General features: G+C 45.3%; 1 protein-coding gene across 8 annotated transcripts in view; it reads left to right on the plus strand.

The window, feature by feature from the left end:
- The window catches only part of GATAD2B (GATA zinc finger domain containing 2B), an 82210-nt gene that overhangs the window by 35538 nt on the left and 24692 nt on the right, over positions 1-21980 (plus strand). For 7 of the 8 annotated variants that reach the window (XM_074938352.1, XM_074938349.1, XM_074938355.1 and 4 more), the window contains one exon: positions 16568-16897. In XM_074938352.1, coding sequence (XP_074794453.1) covers positions 16569-16897 — 329 coding nt within the window. In that variant the 5' untranslated portion in view covers position 16568. Of the gene's footprint in view, positions 1-14313; positions 14692-16567; positions 16898-21980 lie in introns of those variants that run through there. The other variant, XM_074938354.1, reaches the window with a different exon arrangement.

Genomic DNA, 21980 nt, shown 5'->3' on the forward strand with positions numbered 1-21980 from the left:
AATGGAACAAAAAGGTGGCTCCTGCCTCAGAGAGCTTACAGTCTTTGTATGGTTGGAGATGAAGGTAACGGGGAGAAAGTACTGGTCAGCAGGATGGGCAGTGGCCATGGCACACTAGCTGCCTAACCATTACCAATTCTGCTGTAGGCATCGTGGCAAAGGAGAGTTTGAGGGCAGTGAGGTAACCTTGTGATGGTTTATGCTTGAGGGGCAGCGTGGGAGAAAGCACAAAGGTGCTTTTTTAAAGTTTAAGAACGGGGCAATAAGGTCTGGCATTGTTAGCAGAGTGGAGGGCAGGAGTCGGTTCTATGGCGATTGGCTGTGAAGGACCTTGAAAGTTAAGAGAAGTTGTTTGGTGCAGTTGAGTAGGGAGAGGCAGTGGAGTGACACAGAGTGGGTGACAGTTGTCAAAGTGAGGGGACAAGAAAATATTTCCAGCAGTATTTTGAATGGGGGCAAGAATGGATTTGTGAAGGTGAGAGGAGGGTGCTGAAGTAGTCAAGATGTGACTGAGATCTGGGATGAGAGCTCTCACAGGATGGAGAAGAGAGGCTGATCTTCGAGATGTGCAGGAAGAATCATGTACATATGTTAAAGAATAACTTACTAATACGTGCCTTACCCTTTTACCGTTTTACACTTGGAAATTGTCACAGGACTCGTGACTTTCCCCAAGGCACACAGTGAGTTGCTGGCAGACCTGTGACTAGAGCCCAGGTTCCCAGTCCCTTGCTTTAACTAGAAAGCCAGATTATCTGCAGTATCTAGACACATAGCAGACTCTTGTTAGCAAACCTGCTTTGCCATCCCATGTCCCTCAGCTTTCCAAGCTGTTAGGCCATCCAGTACCTGATTCAGCATAAAGGGAATCTCACCCACGTATACTTAGCAGAGGCATCCTGTGTCATGATGGCATTGCTGTTCTCAGTGATAACCCTCATCTGTCATATCAAGAAGGTCCTGCAAGGTAGGAACAGCCTTTAATTTATCTGACACAGGTTGTTAATTTAATCTATGGTTGGTATACAGCAAGAGTTCTTGTTGAATGTGGAGTAATGATAGCGTCCTTCAAAAGGTGATTCCTGGGACATCGTGTAGAATGAAACGCTGCGGAAGGTAATAGCTTTCCACATGTAAGAACCAGACAAACTTTCTGTCTCAGTGGGATTGAAGGGCAGTCCTGAAGTCAACGGACTTCCTTTTATATGGAGGAGAGTGGTGGTCAAAGCACCACAGAGGAAAGACTCTTCTGGGTTTAATGGCAAGTGTGGGAGAGTGTAATTTTAATGATAATATTAAGAAGATGATGGGATATAAGTGTATAAAATGATAAATTGTAGGCAGAAGGTAGTGAGAACTTTTTTTCTTGTTTCCTAAGTTATCAAAACATACAAACAAGGGGACATTCAATGAGGTTATAAAAGATGGCAAATTAAAAATGGATAAAAGGAACTACAAAATGCATAATTAGACTATGGAACTCATTGCCACAGGAAGGCATTAAGTCCCAGAACTTGACCAGACTCAAAAAGGAATTGGACATTTATATGGATATCAAGAATACCCAGAGTTCATTTAAAAAAAAATAGCAAGAGAGATGAATCCTTTGCTTTAAATCCTGAGGTGGTTTTCTAACTAATAGGGGAGTAATAGATTGTCCCATATCTGCCTACTGCAGAGCTATTCTGCCTTCCTCTGAAGCCTCTGGCGCTAGCCAGAGTTGGAGACAGGATACTGGACTGCGTGAGTCTCAAATCTGATCCACTCTGCAATTTCTTTGTTCTTAATAGCAGGGGACTGGCAGTGGGGACTCCTTGGTTCTCTTCTGTTACCGATTTGTGACCCAAGAAGCTCAAATCTCTGGCCTCAATTACATAGATGGATTATTGAGGACTAAACAAAGTTTAGGTCACTTAACCACACTATGCCTCAGCTTTCCCATCTGTATAAGAGGAATAAGGCTTGCCTACCTCTGTAAAATGCTTTAAGATTGCTAGATCAAAAGTGCAAAAAAAAGCATTAAATATTTTTGAGTGGTACCAGATCAGGTATTGAAGGATAATGCAGCTGAAGTATCTCTGACAGAGGTTCTACTTCTTCACTGGGGAGATGCTTTTCTTAGTCATCTGGACCTTTTTTCAAAAACGTCGTTTTTAGAAGCTTTCCCCGTGGCATAGTCAGTATGGGAAGATACCAGCAAAATCGTTCCTTTTGCCCTGCTTCAGGTAGGGGATGGGGCAACAGAATTTGTCTAGTCCTCGATAATCCATCTGTATAATTGAGGCCAGAGATCTGGCTGGTAAAAGGAGGACTTAAACTTTCGGGATATGTTAGCCACCATTACTGCTGCCTGCTTGCTGTCATTGCTACTGTAGCTGCTGCTTGTGTGTAGACTGGAGGCCTTTGTAGAGATAGAAACGTGTAAAGTTTAGGTCTGGAAACATCTGTTTTGCTTCTGTGGCACTTGGGCATTGTAGCCTTACCACCAGGTTCCAAGCTATCTTCCCTGTTGTTTCTGCAGGGGAGGCAGTGCTACTCACGTTCCATCCCTCTGGGTCAGCTCTGAGGGCACAGAACTTAGCTACAGCTGTGTTTCTGCACCTGGATACCCCAGCCTGGGGCATTCTTCCTTGTTGTTGAGTGATGGTTAAAGTTTTATCATCTCCTTACTAGGAGAATCTGTTTAATCACAGGCCTTGCTGTTTTTCTCATAGGAGTCCTCTTTGTGTTTGTGAGTTATGTGGTGTTAGGCATGTAGGATGGCACATCCTGACCAAGGGGCAACAATGTTAACAAACTTGCTTTGGCATTGCTGAGTGTCAGTCCAAGAGTTGTAACCCATCAGCCTGGACTGGTGGAAGTTCGGCTTTTTGGGTGAAGGTTGGAGCTGCTCCAGCACAGAAGAATGTTTTGCGACACTTACAAGGGAGGGCCATGGAGCGAAGGAGCCATTGGAGGAATGTAAAAGCTGACTTTGGAGGAAAACCATCTCAATACACACTGTGTAGCTTGGCCACACTGTTTTAGCTTTACTGAATAGCTTCAGTTGTAACTGAGATTTTGTTGATCTACTACTGACTGTTTCTGAGGCTTCTCAGTTCAGCCTCGGAACAGCACTTGTCCCTTTCCCACATGCGGACTGTGTAATGGCTGGTGCATATGTGCATGTCTCATAGAATCAGTCCCAAGACACATTAGCAGCTCTGGTCCACTATTCACCCCTTGATTGTCTAAATTAACAACGCATATGTAGCTTTTCAAATAATCTTTCTTGTTTCTTTGCTTAATCTGTGCAGCACAAGGATGCCATGGAAATGAGAAGTTGGGTCATGTTGTTTCTTCAGTGTCTGGGAATGGAAAACCGGCATTTCTAGTACCAGAGAAGTGAAACAGCCCAAAGCTAAAGAGACATGTGAAGGAGCAAATTAGAGAGAGAGCTCTGTCTTGCCAGTGACTGCCCTGAACTTCAGCTAAATGATGTGAGCCTAGTAACAGGTTGGCTTCCTGGCTGTTTCTGCACCAAGCTACAACACACACATTTTACTCCAAGCTTTGTTTTTAGCACTGCTCATCCTTCCCTTTCTTCATCTGTAAATCTTGTAGCTGTGGTTGCATGTTTTTCTTGAACTGAAATACAGAACAATGCAACACTTTATGTAGCATTTCTTATATGCACTGTACCCCAGTGCGCATTAGAGTGAACTAATTTAGAGATAAATAGTATCCAAGGCAGGGAGAGAAATTAAGGGTGTGCCTACACAGGGATAAACCTGTGGCTGCCCAGGTCAATGGGGCTCACGGGGTTTGAGCTCCATGGCTGAAAAATTGCTGTGTAGATATTCAGACTCGGGCTAGAGCCCAATCTCTGGGACCCTGCAATGGGGGAGGGTCCCAGAGATCAGGCTCCAGTCTGAGTTCAAATGTCTACACAGCAATTTTTAGCCCCTCAACCCAAGTCCCATGAATCTGAGTCAGCTGACCTGAGCCTGCTGTGGCCATGCTCCAGGGCTTTTATCCCAAGAGGCCCAATCAAGGAAGAGAGAATGGGTGCAGATGGGAATTGAAGAGCTGGGGAGTTGTCAAGGCAGAGATGCTGCAAAACCATTCAGGATGGCAGGAGATGCACAGAAGAAGGCTCTTGCACTCATTGCTGAGAAACTGGGGAGGGGCTCAGTGGGGAGGCTGATTCTAGGTGGGGGTAAAGGGTGTGGGATGGGGGCAGGGGAGTAGAAGAGGAGGGGTTGGAATGAGTCCGTGATGGTCCTGGCAGCACGGAGTTTGGCACACGAGGCAGTCTGGGGAGCTGGGACATGCTGCCGTATTGGAGACGGGAGCTGCAGTAACTGGGGGCAGTGGGAATCTCTGGTCTCTGCACCTTGCTTGGGTGCATCCGATGAAGTGAGCTGTAGCTCACGAAAGCTTATGCTCAAATAAATTTGTTAGTCTCTAAGGTGCCAGAAGTCCTCTTTTTCTTTTTGCGGATACAGACTGACACGGCTGCTACTCTGAAACCTGACGGTAGGTGGAGAACAAGGGTGGTGAGGGTCTTTCTGTCCCCAGCTTTGCCTTACAGGGATCTGAGCAAAAAGAAACAGTTTGTACTGTAGCCTTTGGAGAAAAAGAAACCTGGTGTGGCAGCAGCATGCCCAGGTCCAGGTCACATACTGTCCAGCCGAGAAGCTGCCTTGCCGCTCCAGAGAGTGGGCTTCAACCCCCCCAAAAGAAAGATGACTGATAAGAAGTAGAAGAGAAGGAATTGGGTAGTTGGGAAGAGAGAGGAGTAGGCTCCAACTGATGAGGGAAGTTTTCCCCTGTATATCAAAGTATTTACTGTCTCTCAAACTGCATGGGGGTGGGGGTGTAATGGAGGTATCCTCTCTGCTTCTCATCTGTACTCCTTCTCCCTAGGGGTCTGTTAACTCCTAAGTGTTGGTTCTAAACTCTGACACCAGCACTTTTGTGATCCAGTCAGTAGAGCTAGCTCACCTACAGAGATACAGTTGGAGATAATTACAGTCTCTATCAAGTCTGAAACAAAACATGTTTTATAGCTCTTTTGTTTTCCCTTAGGGGACTTCGCCACCATTTGAGGATTTTGTTTCTCTTTTTTTTTTTTGTTGTTTTTTTTTTTTTTTTTTTTCACCGTGAGTTTCTTTAGGGAAGTGAAATGGAGAATCCGCTTCCTTGGATGTGGAGAATTGCTGGGAGTAATTTACAGGGGAATTGCTGTGTTAGGTAGCAGGAGAAAATTCTGAATCATCTGGTTTGTATTATCTTCTGATGAAGATGTGTTGTAAAGCCCATCATGTCTTGGCTTTCAGGTGTGACCCTGAAATGAAATATATTGTTTAATGATAGGATTCAGAGTGTTTGTATATGTATCTATCCATCTTAAAGTAATCCTATTGTTGGCCAACTTTTTCACTGCTAAACACTCAGATGACTTCCTCTGATAGATTAGTCTATATCGATGTAAAGTTAGGAGTAAAAATATTTATGCTTTTGTTTGGTGTTTAGTTCCAGCTTGCTACTATAAAGGTAAACCTGAATCTGTGCATGCTCTGTTAGCTCTCAAAGCTGAGTCAAATTGGAAGCGCTTCTATTTTTTAGAAGCGGCAGAGAGTCCTGTCGCACCTTATAGACTGGAGCATAAGCTTTCGTGGGTGAATACCCACTTCATCGGATGCGTGGTTTTTTATTATTTTTAGCTGCTTTTTACTTTTCTTGGGTTAGTCTGACACAAAACTGGGAAGCGTTTTGCAAGTTCATGACTGTCTGACCTTCAGATTTACTTGAGTATTAATAGTTTCTTCCTCCTAAGATGAAAAAATACTTAGCTACTCCCACGGTGCCTTCTTTCCTGCAGTTAAGGAAGAGGGAGGGTATTTTGGAAATTCATATAAATCCTAATAAAGCTGCAGGTTCTCACCCCCATCAGCCCTCTTCTCTTCCTTCCCCATGCTTGCTTTTGCAACTGAATTAACAACACTGAAGGGCTCCAGTCAGTAAAATGTCTGTCTGAAGCCTGATTTAATTTTTATTGAATCTGGCTCAAAGTGCATGTTGATTTACCAAGCTAGTAACGTCTGCTGTCGAGAGGATTAAAATGTTACGATATCTGATTATGGCGATTGTGGGTTTGGTTTCTTGTTCTAGCAAAGAGGGGATTTGTAAAGAATCGGCAGCGTTTTAGGTCTCTTGGCCCTCGGATGGGTTGTGGCAGGGAGAGTCAGGATGTTATCCGTAGTAGGCTAACTTAAGCTTTTCTCCTTCATCAAGCGGACTACTTTATGTAAACGATGATATTATAGTCAACACCCAGCTGATTATTAGCCAAGGTGGTTTTGGAATTGAAGCATTTTTAGTTTTCATGGCTCAAAGCAAAGTGTCCTATTTCTGGTGGTATTTCATTTTCAGGGTGCCAGGGCAGCTGAATTTCTGCTTCCAACTTGTCAAAAACTAAATCCTTATTTCTTCAAGGGCCTCTGTGCATTCCCATTAATGTGATTCAGCACCTCTAGTGCTGAGCTGTGGGACTGTATAGAAAAGCCGTGTCCACTCGGGGGTGTGGTAGCGATCTCCTGGCTCCACGTGTATATGTGATAAGACAGGCGGTGCTCTGGAAGAGATCAAGACCAAGAGTGGTCTCCAGACTCTGCAAGTCTGCCTCTGCTGCTTAGGAGAGAGATGTACATCTTTTTGATTTCAGAGACAGCCCCCCACAGTTCAGCATCACCAGAGCACCTAGCCTCAGGGGCGATACCAACCTCTTCTAAAATGGCTCCTATAAAAAGATGTGTCCAGGGATCCTGGTCCTGTATTGCATTCAAGGGATCCTGGAGACAAGGTGGGAGAGGTGGTAGCTTTTCTAGGACCAACTCCTGGTGCTGAGAGAGACAAAGTTTGAGCTATGTGGAGCTCTTCCTCAGCTCTGGGAAAGGTACTCAGTGACACAGCCAATATTTAATGTAAGTAAACACATTCTAAGAGACCATTCAAGGTAAAGTGGTCCATTAACACTTCTGCATTAATTCCTAAACCACTCTGTGAAATCCTCATTTTCTTCAGGTCAGGACAAGCACTAATTGACCTGTTTGAGTCCGGACAGAATGCCAACTGCCATCAGTACTTCAGGGCTCACAGGGAGAGAAAATTACTATCAGGCACATTCCTGCAGGACTGGAGCAGTCATCTGCTTTACACCTTCCCTCCCATTCCCTTGATCCACAGAGTCCGAAGGAAAATCAGCCAAGCGGAGCCGGTATGGCCCCAGTATCTCCGGTACACAGACTTCCAGCTGTCCAGAGAGCTGCAGGTTTGTCTTCCGCTCCTTCCAGGCTTCCTTTCCCAGCAACAAGGAAGTAGTCACTCCAACGCAGACACACGTCATCTGGCTGCAGGAAGAATAATCTGCTGGTCACTGTGGAGGCTGATTTTGCTTACAAAGGGTCCAGTTGGTACTATTACAATTCAGGAAAACTCTGCCCTCCAGTTTGCAATGGACATGGTTTGTGTTAGAAGCGGACTAAAGGGTTAACCCTGTTATGGGCCAGTATCCCTTGGGTATTAGAATATCCACTGTACTTGAAATCACAGAGTTAGCAGTGGCTTCCTTCAGGGTTCATGTAGCAGTTATCTCTGCTCATCGCAGCATGGTCAGAGAGAAACCTATATTCTCTCACTCCTCAGTTTCATTTTTCCTTGAGAATGTTGAATGCCTATCCCCTGAGAGGGGCTCCCCTACCTGGACTTGAATCTCGTCACTGTGCTGCTGTCTACCCTACAGGCCCCTGGCTTAGGCATCTTCGAATAAGCAGTGTTCTAATAGTTGTTAGCTCTTCTAGGAGGGTTCGTGAGCTTGCTGCCTGGAGGTAGGGAGATAAAGTTGTCAAAAGGGCTCACCCTAGTTTTATGCCTGAGGTTCTCTGATTTTTCACTTGTCACGGTGCAGCTCCCTCCCTGTTTTCTTCCCCAGACCTCAAGCTCATCCAGGGGAGTTGCATTTGTAATCACTGGAGGTTAAAAGAGCCTTGTGTTAGGAGAGACTAAACCCTTTTGAAGATCAAACAGTTTGTAGTTTATAGGGGAGATGTAGGGGGAACCAATTAAAAGCAGACTTTCTTTCCCCCTGTAACAAGAGATGTGTTGAACACGCTACTTCTTACCCAGGAAGCCAGTGCTCGGGGGGAGGGGGGCTAAGGCACATTCTGCTAAGCCCACAGCAGCTTCTATGGCCTGTTTAAGACAGACTCCCCTGGTAAAGATTTACAAAGCAGCAACGTGGAGTCCAGTTCATGCTCTCATTCAGCACCACTCATTGGACTTGCCATCCTGTTCTGATTCTGTTTTTGTTAGTGATACTACAGTCTGTTGTGGGGTTTTCTTGTTTTTTGGTTTTTGTGCCTTGAACTCTTCCCCTGCTGTCCTCGGATGTGGGCACTGCTTGCTAATCTTCCATTAGTGGGTATTCACACAGGCCCTTGAAGAGAGGTTGGTTATTAGCATGGGCGGTGGGTGGAGCCCCCTTTTGGGGATGCTAGCCCCCGGCCCCACTCTTGTAGTCTCGCAACCCCCCAGAGACCCAGGTGCCTACCCTCGGCCGCAGGAGCCCCAGTCTGGCTGGAGGCCCGAGTACCCCCCCTCAGCCGCAGGCCCAAGCTCCCTGCAGCCGGAGCCCCATGACCCTCTGCCCCCTGCCTGGCTGGAGCCACAAGCTGCACGCCCCTCCCCCGCCCAGAGGAGTCCCAGGCTAGCAGGAGGCCCGAGCGCGTGGCTCCCCACCCTTGGCTGGAGGTGCCCCAAGGTCCCCCCTGCCCCACCCGCCCGGAGGAGCCCCAGGCCAGCCATACCATGCCTCCCCTTCCCAGACTTCAAGCTGCCCAGGATGAAAGTGTCTCACTCTTGCAAAGAAGCTTTTGATATGCCCCATGTAGGTTCCAGGGTGGCTAAGGAGGTGTATTTGCTACTCGGCTTCCTGGAGTCCCCAGTGATCTCTCTGGAGTTCAGGGAGATTACTGATGAACCCAGGAGGCTGAATAACACATACCGCTGTCTCAGCCACCCTGGAAACTGCATGGAGCATAATAAAGCAAATAGTTCTCTCCTCCCCCAAAACCCTGCAACTGGGGGTTTGGCGACCGTGGCCTCCCCTGGCCTATTATACCCACCACCCATGGTTACTAGTGACTATTGTATTTATGCCACCCACCATTGCCTCTTCCTTGGAGTTTTGTGTTTTGGCACTCTGCAGATGTGGGAGAAGGAACTGAAGTTGCTGTTTATTATGTGTATTATCATAGCACCTCGGAGCTCCATTCAGAGCCCAGGACCCCACTGCGCCACGCATTGTACAAACAGAAGAAAGACAGTCCTTGCCCCAAAGAGCTTACAGTCTAAGTGTGACAAGTGACAATAGATGGATGCTGATTGTCGAGGGAGTATAAGGAAACACGTATGGTCAGCATGGTAGGCTGTGGTCTCAGCACACTAGCAGCCTAATGGTTGTCAATGTTTTTGTAGGCCTCACAGCAAAGGAGTTGAGGAGCATAATGAGTTAACTTGGCAAAAGTTTACAGGGAGCTTGTCCCAGACACAAGGGGAAGAATGGGAGAAAACATGCAGATGCTTGTCCTGGGCCAACTGGAGTCAACCTTTGTTACTTAGACCAGGCAGTCGGTAGGGATAGGTCATGAAGGGCCTTGAAAGTGAAAGTAATTAGTTTTTGATATGATAGAAGGTAGAGCCGGTGAAGAGAGGATAACATAGGCCAAGTGATGGGCTTTGAAAATGATCTTTGCAACAGTGTTCTGCAAGGACATCAGTGGGGCAAGATTGCATTTGTCAAGGCCAGAAAGAAGAACGTTGCAGTAATTGAGATGTGAGATGAGAGTTTCAGCTGTGTGGCTGTATCTTAGAAATGTTATGCAGAAAGAATCTGCAAGACTTAGATGCAACCTGGATGTGAGGCCCTAGACAGAAGTCCAAGTCAAAGATGACACAAGTTACAAGCCTGAGTAATAGGCTGGTGATGGTGTCCACTGTGATCAAAAAATGTGGTAATTGGGCAAGCTTTGGGAGGAGAGATTAAAGAGCTCTGTTTTAGCCATGTTGAGCTTGAGCTGATGGCCAGACACCCATGAGGAGATGTCAAAGAGACAGGCTGAGATTTCTGTTTGGAGTAGAGAAGTAGAACCATCGGCACAGAGATGGTAGTTGAGTTCATATTTGCAGATAAGACTGACCAGATAAGGTGAAGAGGGAGAAAAGAAGGGCATCTAGGAAGTGGGTGGAGGTGCACACCCTTATGTAAGTGGAGCCAACAAACTGCTCCTGGTGTGATGTGATGTGATATAGCACAAGAGTGCTACTGATCTCTGTGGACACAGCTTTTCTGAATAGTTTTGCAGCTCAGCACTAGAGATGCTGAATCCCATCTCTGTGAATGCCCAGGCGCAACTCTGGAAAAACAGTTACTAGTAGGAAGAGGTTACTTCTCCAATCCAGTGGTCTGAACTAACAGGGGCCTCTGAGATGCCAAACAAACACAGCTGGTGAGCACTGTTCCCTCTAAGCTGTGCACGCACACACAGATCCTAAACCCCGTGCACATGGCAAAACACCACATGCACACAAATTTTCACAGAAGCACAAAAATTTGCACAGAAAATTTTTTTGTGCACACGGCCTGTCAAAAATTAGAGGGAACATTGCTGGTGAGTTTAAAGTCTGGCAGTTTTAACAATAACTTTACCTTTATTTTTTGTTTAAAAGGCTTTTACACTTCAGAAAGTGCAATCCTAGAATAGGTAGATCTTGGTTGTTAAATACAACAGCATTATTCTGTGTCATGCTCATAGAATCACTGTGGACAATGGAGATACTTCAGGTGCAGACAAAGATTATTGCATCCCTTCCCCCCCAAAAAAGAAAAAGCAGCTAGCATGGAAAAGTACTGGAATAGAGTGAAAATCTGTCAGTGTGAATGATGGGCTTCTTGCCCTTCTGCAGTCCAGGAGAAGACCATTGTGTCTTCAGGAGGCCTAAATCTCCTTTATGCACGCTGGTATTTTTATTTTTTTTGCTAGCAAATATTATAGCTGCATTTGTCTTGGTGCCAGGTCATGCGACATGGAAGATCTTTGTGCATGAAACAGTGTAAGGCTTTTGAGTACCAGGACATAATTCAGTGAAATTGCATTAGATTGCTTCTCACTTAAGGTGGCATCTATTTTCCTGTTTGTTTGTTTTTTTTTTTTTTTTTACAGTGGCGCTTCTTCTTTATATATCAAACTGGAGCACATTTAATATGCAAGATAATGGCCTTCTGTTCAGAAGGAAAATCTGCAAGATGCCTTTCCTCCTGGGTGGGATGTACTGTACTTAGTGAGGTTTGGTATGGAACTTCAGACATTCTAAACCAAATAGTGAGGACTGCCATTCAGTGATACTGCGTGTGAAGAAAGTTAGGAGGAAATTTTGTTCATGACCATTGTATCCTGTGCCAGCCTTTGCCAAGTATATAGCCCTCTTATTCAGCTGTAGCCTCCTCTTTTCGACTCCCAAGACTAGCAAAACCAGGAAAGTTTTGCTGAAGTCCTTTCATGCAGACTTAACTGCAGCTGTGCATTCTCCAAGCAGCTGGAGCTGTGCTGGGACTCTAGGTGTGATGAGTTTGTGTCTGCATGTGGTGTCATGTGACTCACCTGGACTTAAATAACTGTTTTCTCTCTCTGAAGTGACCCCAAGTTAAATCAGGGATCTGCATTTCACACCTTTCCCAAAGCACGTTCTTTGCTTGTTTGTGCTTGCCTTTCTGTATCTGGTTACAGTATACATTAATGCTCTGACAGCAAGGCCCAATTATAAACTAGGAAGACTTCTAGCTGGTGTTCACCTTTAGTAAGAGAACCTGTTCGAGATCAGACCTGCCTTAGTAGACAGGCTGGACTTTTTCTATTGCAGTGCAGATTTCCACGTTTTCCTTGCTGTGTAAAGTGGTTGTACCGCTTTAACAGAACACTGCTTCTATGGCACAGCGGATACCTCTGCACCCATATCACAGCATTGTCTTGATGCTCTAGCCTAGTTCAGCTTGTATTAGGGTTCTACTTTAAAGACATGGAATTATGAGGGATGTATAAAAGAGTCAAAACTTATTCCTGGCAGAAATTTAGCTTTCAAAACTTCAGCCCATGAGTGACTTAAAACAACACTTAGAAACAGTCATACCTCTTTCCCCCTTTAAGGTTGAGTTCATGTATATGAGCTTGGTGCATATTGGCCATGTTTCAGGGCTCAAAGAGTACAAAAACTAGTTTGATTTTTAAAAAGGGAAAATAGGGAAGAGAGAGGTTCCTTTTCTATGGCTTAAAAACAGCACTGTTAGATGTCCAAGTCTAGGTTGGCAATCCAGCTAGTTGCGTCAGGTGACAAAGTGGGTGGCATATATCAGGACGCAATCATTTTAGGACACTTCTTCACCAGATGTTCTATAGTTTGAAGTTCATTTCTCCAATCACAAATAGGAGTGTCTCAGTCCCCATTTATGGCGGAGCTAGGTGCGTTTACCCTGTGATACGCAGATGCTGTTCAAAGTGGACCGTAGTCTCCATGAGACTGAGAAGCCACAGGATCCTTTAGTTGGGTCCTTGGTGAGTTGTGTGTTTGGGACATTGGCAGCCTTTCATCTTGATGATTGGGGAAGAACCCTGAGTTTTTGAGCTCTTGCACTGCAAAGGAACAAGATTTTCTAGATTTCAGTCAGAATCTTGATATGTTATTTAGGGCTTCCTGTACTGGAAAATCGTTGTTCCCTCAAATACGATGTGACACAAAGGATTCTTGTGTCGCAGCAGATTTGGGGAGTGTGGCTGTGCGTCAGTACAGAACGCGACAGTTGTGGTGGTTTTACTGTGCCTGTAGTGATCCGCATGGTGGTGGGAAGTCCAGAAGTGACGTGTGGGAGCTGTGTGACTAGACTTCTATAGTAGAGTAGACAAGGGCCAGTGAAGATTTGTGGAGTTTTTGCATCAGCTTTCTGGGTTATTTCTGTTGGTAGAGAGTAGTTAACATTTAGTCTGGCGTTCCTACCCAGCTCCCTTGGTGCTGCATTATAGATTACATTTAAATCATTGGGATCATAACTGGCAAATGCCAAGGAACTTCAAATTGCAAGTTCTTTGGTCCTGACATGTGCAATTAGGTACAGAGGAGAAGTATAAATTCAGGGGGACAGCTTCCACTGACTCTTACTGTTGTGCTTGTGACATTTTGCTAAACCCCTTGATAGTTCGTGCTTATGTGGTCTTATTCTGCTGTGTTGTCTTACATGCTGCTACCCAATTGTTGATGTAAAAAGGCCATTGAAATAAACTGCCAGCATCTTCCTTATGCCATCAAGACTTAGACACAGGAGGTATTTTGAGGATGCACGAAAATTTTAATATATTTTGTTAAAGTAGATTCTCCTCCATAACTTGTATTTCTTCCAAACCACTTTTTGAATGGTGAAGATCCTGTTAAACTGACCTTTCTCTGAGTGACCACAGTAAACTGATCTCCTCCTTTCCAAAAGGATTTTTGTTGGCTTGTGTAGTGAGCTTTTTGTCGGGCCTAAGGGATAACAGATTACAGCTAACTTGATGCTCCATTCCCGTTTGCACCAGGGTATATGGGTGATTAAAATCAGGGGTTTAAATCACTTTGATTTTAATCGGACAGGAAACCTTGATTTAAAATTGTTTGTTTGTACATTTTAGTTCTTTTCCTAAAAACAGGTTGGTTCTCATTAGCTGATAACCATTAAAACATGTTTGCAGCTAAGTACAGCCTTTACATTAACTTCGGTGCTACCTTTTGCTAACACGAGGATACAATATATCTAAATGCATTTATTTAAGCAATTATATGGCTTAACTTACATGATTCAGATGCTAACATAAAAATTAAGAAAGTGGTGAATGATGCATTTCTTAAATGCACAGACAGTATTTTATTTTTTTAATAAATAAAACTACCTTAAATGTTGCATACTTGAACTTCTTGATCAGCATGTTTTGATTAAAAAAAAAAAAAGTTTCATTTAAAACTAACTGCTTTTTTTAAAAAAAGGAAGTATAATCTGTAGTTAACGATTGTTTCTGGTAACCGTGTCCTTCAAGATTATGGAACTAGTAGATCTCAGCTTCTCACACTGAGCTTCTATTCATAGATTGCAAGAGAAAAACGAGCTTTTTCAACTTCCATTTGTTTTCTTAACTTTGAATGAGCTGGTCATTGAACTGAACTAGGAGAATGAACTGAAACGAAGGCTGTGGCTACGCTACAGAGCTGACAGCAGCGCATCGACGATGCGGCTCCGCTGCTCGCGCAGGTGCTCGAAGCTGGCAGGAGAGAGCTCTCCCATTGACTTCGTTATTCCAGCCCCCACAAATGGCAGTAGCTGTGTTGGCGGGAGACGCGCTCCTGCCAACGTAATGCTGTACCTGCCAGAACTTAGGTCGGTGTAATTTGTGCCGCTCCGGGGGGTGGCGGATTCGCCCCCTGAACGACCTAACTGATACCGACGTAAGCTGTGGTGTGTCCATAGCAGAAGAAAATCATTCATTCTCTCTGCTACTGCTGCCAAAAGCTGGTTTAGCACTTCAGAAACCTGCGGTTCCGGGTGCTTAGTCACTGACTTCTACCAGATCGGTGGGTTGAATTTCTTTTGAAACTTCACAGCTTTCATGTATTGCTTAATATCTTTGTATTTAATTTAAATGATACTAATAGATTATAGTAGGTTTAGGCCTTAATACAGGTTGTCCTTTTTAAACTTTAAATAGGTTAAGTTTTGAAAAGTAAACCTGTAATTTAAAATTTTAATACATTGATTTAAATAATTATCCACTCTGATTTGCACTGCATGGGGTTTTGCACCTGGAGTGCATGGCAGTGTCTGGAGCAGAAAAAAGTGAAGGGAGTGGGTGGGAATGGTCTTGTTTCGTATTAACCTTTTTTGGTAAGATGCAGCTTTGTCACTGTAAGTGCATCACATTCCTTAGACTAACAGGGTAACTTAACTGAAAGCAGCTGACTGCAGAAAAATGACACTTTACAGAAGACTTTATTCTTTAAAGAGAAAAAACTTTGCTCCTCTGTCTCTGACCTGATGACTTGAAATACTTTTTGCTTGATTTGAGTGTCTTTTTCCAAAGACTAAAGGCCCCACCCCCATCCAGCACAACCCCTTCCCATGGTGCTCCAGTGCAGACACCCGACATCCTGCTGTTCTCCGCCCTACCCCTGGGCAACAAGAACACCCTTGAGTGGCCCAGTATATTACGAGGAAGTGCGGTGGAACTCAGTGACCAACATGGAGGGGCAAAGAGGGACAACTTCCCTGCTGGCCCAGACCACTCCCAGTTGGCTTCTGAAGGGAAAGCACAAGAGAGAGAAACTTAGTTCAGCTACAAAATGAGAATGGGATGAAACACTAACCCTATTAAAACTTTTATGTGCACAAATGAAAATGTCAAACTTCTGAAAGTGATGGTGCTGATAATACAGCCGTGGGCCTGGCACAAGGCTGCTGTTCTGTGTCTCTGCCATGGTATATTGATTGTGGGTGCATAGCAGGATGCATCTCAACCCCTCTCCCTCATGACCTGTGCACAGACCCCCACATGGGTTGGAACCATTTGATGCATTTATGAACGGGTGTAAACAAACAGCCCACAGACAGTATGCACCTGCTCCAGGGACCTGTTGGGCTTTGTGGGGGCGGTGCAGCAGTCTGGAGGTAACCATGCAATACTGGCAGGGGGTGCTGGGAGTGGATGTGGTGCGCTGTGCACCCTGGACTGGGCACCTTGGGTGCATGCAATTCCAGCAGGTCAAGTTGCCACAGGGCACTTCTCTAGTGTAGACAAGGGTCCTGGCTTGTTTTTTACCAGACATACGCTATTTTTGCAAAGAAGACTGAAAGGAAGCTTCTTAGGAAAGCCCAAGTACGTATTGGAGGAAGTGGTTGAACCTCCCGGGTAATCTGTCTGAATGGTTTTCATGTATTATACCACTGGTTCCCATTTGGCTAAGACTTCAGGTGTAGTAGCCAGCAGCCTTGTCCCCTTACAGCTCCATTCCCTGTTTTTGGACCCCACTGTGCTGGAGCTCTCCCACACCCCCTGTATTCTGTTGGGTGCATTCCAGCCCATAGCACTTAAGGAAAATCCAATCATGGAACACGCCAGGTTGTGAGAGGCTGGGAACAAAAGCACCCTGAGAAGGAGGCCAGCCATCTGTGTGCCATATCAGTGGGGCACCAGTGCCCAGTAGAGTGGCTGGGCCAAGTGGTTGGCATCAGGATTCAGGGGAGGAAGGACACAATAAGGCAAGGGGAAGAATGCCAGCGATTGCACCAGAGCTTAGTTGTTCCCAAGTTATCAGCCTGCAAAGAGAGCGTCTGTAGTCAGAGCTCACCAGTCTCCTAATTCCACACATGAGACTCTTAGTTGGCTGCATTTGCTGCTTTTCCTCCCTGTTGCCCTGATACTGACCCTGCTTTTATGCCAATCTCTCTCTACAGGATGGACAGAATGACTGAAGATGCACTGCGCCTGAACCTCTTAAAACGGAGCTTGGACCAAGCGGACGACCGGGAGGATGTCCTGGCAAAGAGGTTGAAAATGGAAGGGCATGAGGCCATGGAGCGCCTGAAGATGCTGGCGCTGCTGAAGAGGAAGGATCTTTCTGGCCTCGAGGTGCCCCACGAGCTCCCGGTGAAGCAGGACGGTGTTAAAGTCTATGAAGAGAAGCTGAATGGGAGCCTGAGGCCCCATGCAGATGGCAGGACTGCAGGGCGGCCGGGCAAGGAGAACATTAATGATGAGCCGGTAGATATGAGCGCAAGGAGAAGGTAGGCCACTGAACAACTGGCGTTTTTGTCAGTTACATCTCAGCACAGACTCTTGTTGACCTTCTGTTCATCCAAATAGGAAGTCCACAGTCATGGGAATTAGAGCAGCATTTTGTGGGGCTGCCTGGGGATCTTCCATGGCATCTGAATCTCTGCTTGTGCAATCTCTCTGGCAGGCTCAGCTAGGAGCAGTTGCTGTGCTTCCCTGCAGAGGTTCTCTGGGAACAGTAACCGTGTTCTCCCGCTGTCAGAAGCCTACCCGTTATTTTTGCTGTCCGAACCACCCCCCTTCAACACACAAGTGGATTTTGTTCCTTTACTGATAAACTTGTGTATCGTATATAAACTACAGCAGTAACGTGGTGGCTGGGCATTTAAAAAAACAATCCCACTCCATTTAGTCTTTTATTAGTGCCTACATACTTAGCTGAAGGTAAAGTATGGTATAAGTGCATGGATAATCAATCTTGATCCTAACTTCGGAGAAACTGGTGACTCCAGGAGTAAGAAGGTAATTGTTTTCTTAGCAGAGTCTAAGGTCTTGTCAACACTACCCTGTGGGGTCGATCTAAGATACACCACTTCAGCTATGTGAATAGCATAGCTGAAGTCGCTGTTCTTAGATCTACTTACTGCGGTGTCTTCACTGCGGTAAGTCGACGGCTGACGCTCTCCCATCGACTCCACTTGCGGGCCTCGTTCTGGTGGAGTACCGGAGTCAATGGGATAAATTGACCCCCGCTGGATCGATCGCTGCCCGCCGATCCGGCCAGCTGTGTAGAGAAGCCCATAACCTTTTCACAGGCGGTCTATCAGTGACTGGTGAGTTGCGTCCATTTTCAGGGGGAGGGTTGGTACCCCTTACAGCAGGTACTTCCCTCCTGTGCACATGCTCAGTACCTGCCGACTTGCTTTGCTGCAGCTGAGCTCCAGTTATTGAATTCTCTTCAGGCATCCCCTGAGGGTGGGCTGGTGACGAATATTAAGGAAGTTTGAGATCGAATATCCACATGTGAGTTAACTTGTGAGCTAAGAGAGGCAGTAGCACCATACAGCAAATATCCCTTCTATTTCTTGGGGGGTTGTGGGGGGAAGTGTTAATGGGTCTGATTTTCTGTTATGGTTTGGATGCTCAGTTAACCCACTGTGTGACAAGAGTGGTCAAAAAACTGAATCGGAGATTCTTATTTTAAAGAGTACAGTGCTCAGACCAGTGGGGAGCCGGGGTATTGAAGTTTTAACACTCTTTAAGTGGACTATCAGGTTTTTTGTTTTCTCTGACACTTAACTATGAACTCATTTTGGTCCTCAGATTGCTGCTTGCTGGTCTAACCAATCCACTGCTGGGTGTAGATGTCATGTAGTTTAAAAATAAAATAAAATTGGTATGGTATACAGGAGGGGCTTGGTTTGCATCCAGAAACCGGTTGTTAGTGACTTGGAATGAAACTTCTTTGAAGGAGGCAGGGCTCCTAAAAGCCAAATTCCTGCCACCTCAAGAATAACTGCAACCTGTTATGCTAGCAGCTTTCCTTATGGGCTAGCCAGATTTGAACCTCCCGGTTGGCAGAATAGTTCTTTACTCATGGACTAGCAGAGTGGCTTTGTTAATGGAACTGTTTTGCATATAACAGCAGACAGGAAAAATTCCTCCTAATGGTTCTGTTAACAATAAAGATGTCTCGTTTGGTGATGGGATGCTTTCTGGCCAGGGCTTTGTTCTTCCCATTCTGAGTTAAAAAGCAACTGGGTTGTGATTCAGGAAAACCCTAACGGTCTGTCTTAGTTACTGTTTTCCAAGTATCTTTGTGTTAGTTTTTTAGCTGAAGAGTAATCTCTGGATTTAAGGAGGACTCCTTGGTTCTTCAGGATAGCTGGTGTGCAGGGGTGGGAGGTTTTACATGTATTCTGGGTCCCCCCTTGCTGTTACAGTATGTGGGTGTGTACTACACAAGTTAATGCTTTTAGACACTCGCTTATCTGTCAGATTCTGACTTGCAAAGAGTTATGGGTGGTGAGTAGGCCTGAGACACCAATAGCAGGAGGGAGAAAGTCTTTCTAATGTACATTTGCCTGGATTATTTCATTTTGGCTAGCAGTAACCCATCATGTGTGTTCCATCTATTTGGTTGCCTCTGCTGTTGATTTTGTTTCCTTTATCACAAAGAAACGCTTTTGGGCACAAGCGGAAACATTGTATCCATCACTGTAGAGTCTTGGTAATCGTTATTAGGGATGTAGATATCATTTTAATAGTTTAAACAGTTACTTTTTTAAATTATATTGTTTAACTGGTTAACCAATTAAAGGGAGAAGGGCCCCAGGTACCTAGTTTGTCCCGATATGGCCTCCACAGATGCTCCATGCCACCCCAGCTGCAGCTTCCCTTCCCTTCACTGACCAGCGGGCTGTCCACCTCTGCAGCCAAACCCCTTCCACTAGCACAAGGGGAGGCGGATGACTACTTTTATATCTCCCCCCCCCCCCCACCCCCGCCGACAGAGCCTGCAGTCCCTGCCTGCCCCCATGGCCTAAACACACTCCCCCTGCCCGGCTGGCTGCCCCCTGCGAAGCCTCTGGAGCCAGCCAGGGCTGGGATCGGCTAGCCCGGGGCAGGAGAACTGATTTGAGACCCACGCACAGGGGGTTAACTGTGAGGGTGGCTTAACAGTAAGACTAGTACTTACCAGTTAACTGTATAATATTTTACATCCCTTATTGTTACAAGAAATATTTTCATGTACAAGAAACACTTTTTGATGGAGCAAGAGGTCTCCCTTTGTTTAAACTCTTACTTGGAGGGTTTGGTTCAGGAGTGTCGTTGCAATCCCACTAATTCTTTGGAGAATCGTCTGATCTAATGGGTGAACCTTGCAGACCCTGGGCTTGGCCTGATCTGTGGCACAAGCAAGTTCCACAGCCACTCTGATCTGTGAAGTTGCCATTAGTTAGTCAGGTCACTCAAGGTTCATACTGTTTTTCATCTGGGGGAGAGACCACATGGCCCAATAGACAGGGAACCAGGAATGGGGAGTTCTCATCCCAGCTCTGTGACCGATTTGCCCTGCAGCCTTGGGCAACTCATTTCATTTGTGGCACATGTGACACAATATTTAGCTGCCTTACCAGGGTTATAAGATTAGTGTTAAAGCTCAATATAGATGCACGGTGTATCAGGAATAATAGCAGCTCTATATGATGCATTATCGTGGGCTATTAACTTGTGTATTCCTGTCTCTTCCTCATGCAATGACCAGTGGGTCAGTTTGTGACAGAGTGAAGGCCTCGCATGGCTGGGGGATTGTTCTCTCCTTCGGAGTCCCTGTTTTGAATTTTCAGTTGTCATTGTGGGGAGAGGGAGAGGAAGTTGAATTTGAGATTAGTTGGCCAAGTGCCAGAATTGGACCAAACCAGACATAACCACACAATGTGTAGGGATGGCATTGTCTCTTTAAGAAGTTTCTAAATTTCTACCAAAGATGCATTTTCCCAGATGAGCTTGGAGTGGAAGATAACCATAAAGAGAGACAGTGGCTTCAAAAGTAAATACTGATGAATCAAACAGAACAAGCCCTAAAGAAGAGGGGAGAAAATATTCCAAAAATTTCAAGCATAACTTAGGAAAAAACACTCTGTAGCAATAGAAATATGTCTGCTATTCAATTTCCCTGTCCTGTTGGAAAGACCAAGGGCTGGCTTGGGAAGGCCTGCTTCATCCACCTCCACCTCTGCCAGTCTCTTGCATGCCCAATGCTGCTTCTCTTCCAGTGGCTTTGTTGCAATTCTGCTCTTGCCTTGACAAAAGTAAATAAAACAGTCCTGACACATTTACCGATTCTTTACAGATGGCCCCGTTTCCCCCGTCTGACAAAAATCAATGTCAAAGGCAATGGAATGCAAATAAAATGCACCAGCCACATCTGAACGTTTGTCCAAAATAATTGCAAGAAATCATATCAGTTGTCTGAATTTAGGAAAATCTCAAAGGAGCCAAAATATGGTGCTTTTTAATCAGTTGGAGTGTGCCTGTGTGGCAAGTGGAGGCCAAAGATATGAGGAGTTAAACCCTCCCGGAGCAAGCAAAACAGCTATATAGTTACCATGAAAAGACTACAGGAATGATGAGGAAAGCAGCAACCTGTTGTGACAAATGGATGTTTTGAGCAGTCTTTTTAACAGAGGTTCATTCTGCACCTGAACACAGACCACCTGAGATGTCTGAGGGCTAGTCTACATATGAACTCTCACTGAAATAGCAAAAGGTGTGAATTAATCTGTTTATAGTGGTGCAAAGTCTGCGTGGGGATATTTGTTACTGACTTAAGCCCCTTCATTCCAAAATAAGAGCATCTTCTCACAGGCTTGCATCAAAATACCTAAATTGGTTTTCGGTAACTGGTTTAGGTAAAGTGGTGCAAATCTGTGTGTAGATCAGCCCTGATGGTCAAGAGCCAGGACAGGCCATACTGGGAAAGGTGAGAACTAGCTTAGCTATTAGATATTGGTACTTACCAGTAAAGAGAGAGTTGAGATGCCTCTTATTTTTAGCCTCAGACATCCTACACATGCAAAAAAGCCTCCCAATCACAAATAGATCAGATAAGGGCTTATTTACATTAAAAGTTCATTTGGATTAAGGTAGGGTGTAAATTTAAAGTGCAACAGCTATTCCTCTAATGGTGTGTGTGGACATACTCATTCCAGAATGAGTGTGCCTTGTTCTGCTTTAGCTTAATCTGCTATCACAATGTGTGTTTGTAAAAAAGCAGGAGAAACACCAAGAGAAGGCAGCCTGAAAGGAAGCACCAGCCAGCAATAGAAACAGTGGGAGCCTGGTGCTGAGAGAGGGAGAGAGCTTTTGAGCCAGGTGCTGGCTGAAAGGCATGGACATAGTTGCTTTGCTCACATCTCCCATTTCAAAGTGCATTATACTTAAATGGAACAAGGCACTCTTATACCAGAATAAGAGCATCCACACATGGAGCTAAGAATGGCCATACTCGGTCAGACCAAAGGTCCATCTAGCCCAGAATCCTGTCTTCCAACAGTGGCCAATGCCAGGTGCTTCAGTAGCTCTGTGTGG

This window comes from Natator depressus, chromosome 24, assembly GCF_965152275.1.
Source record: "Natator depressus isolate rNatDep1 chromosome 24, rNatDep2.hap1, whole genome shotgun sequence".
Lineage (NCBI taxonomy): Eukaryota > Metazoa > Chordata > Testudines > Cheloniidae > Natator > Natator depressus.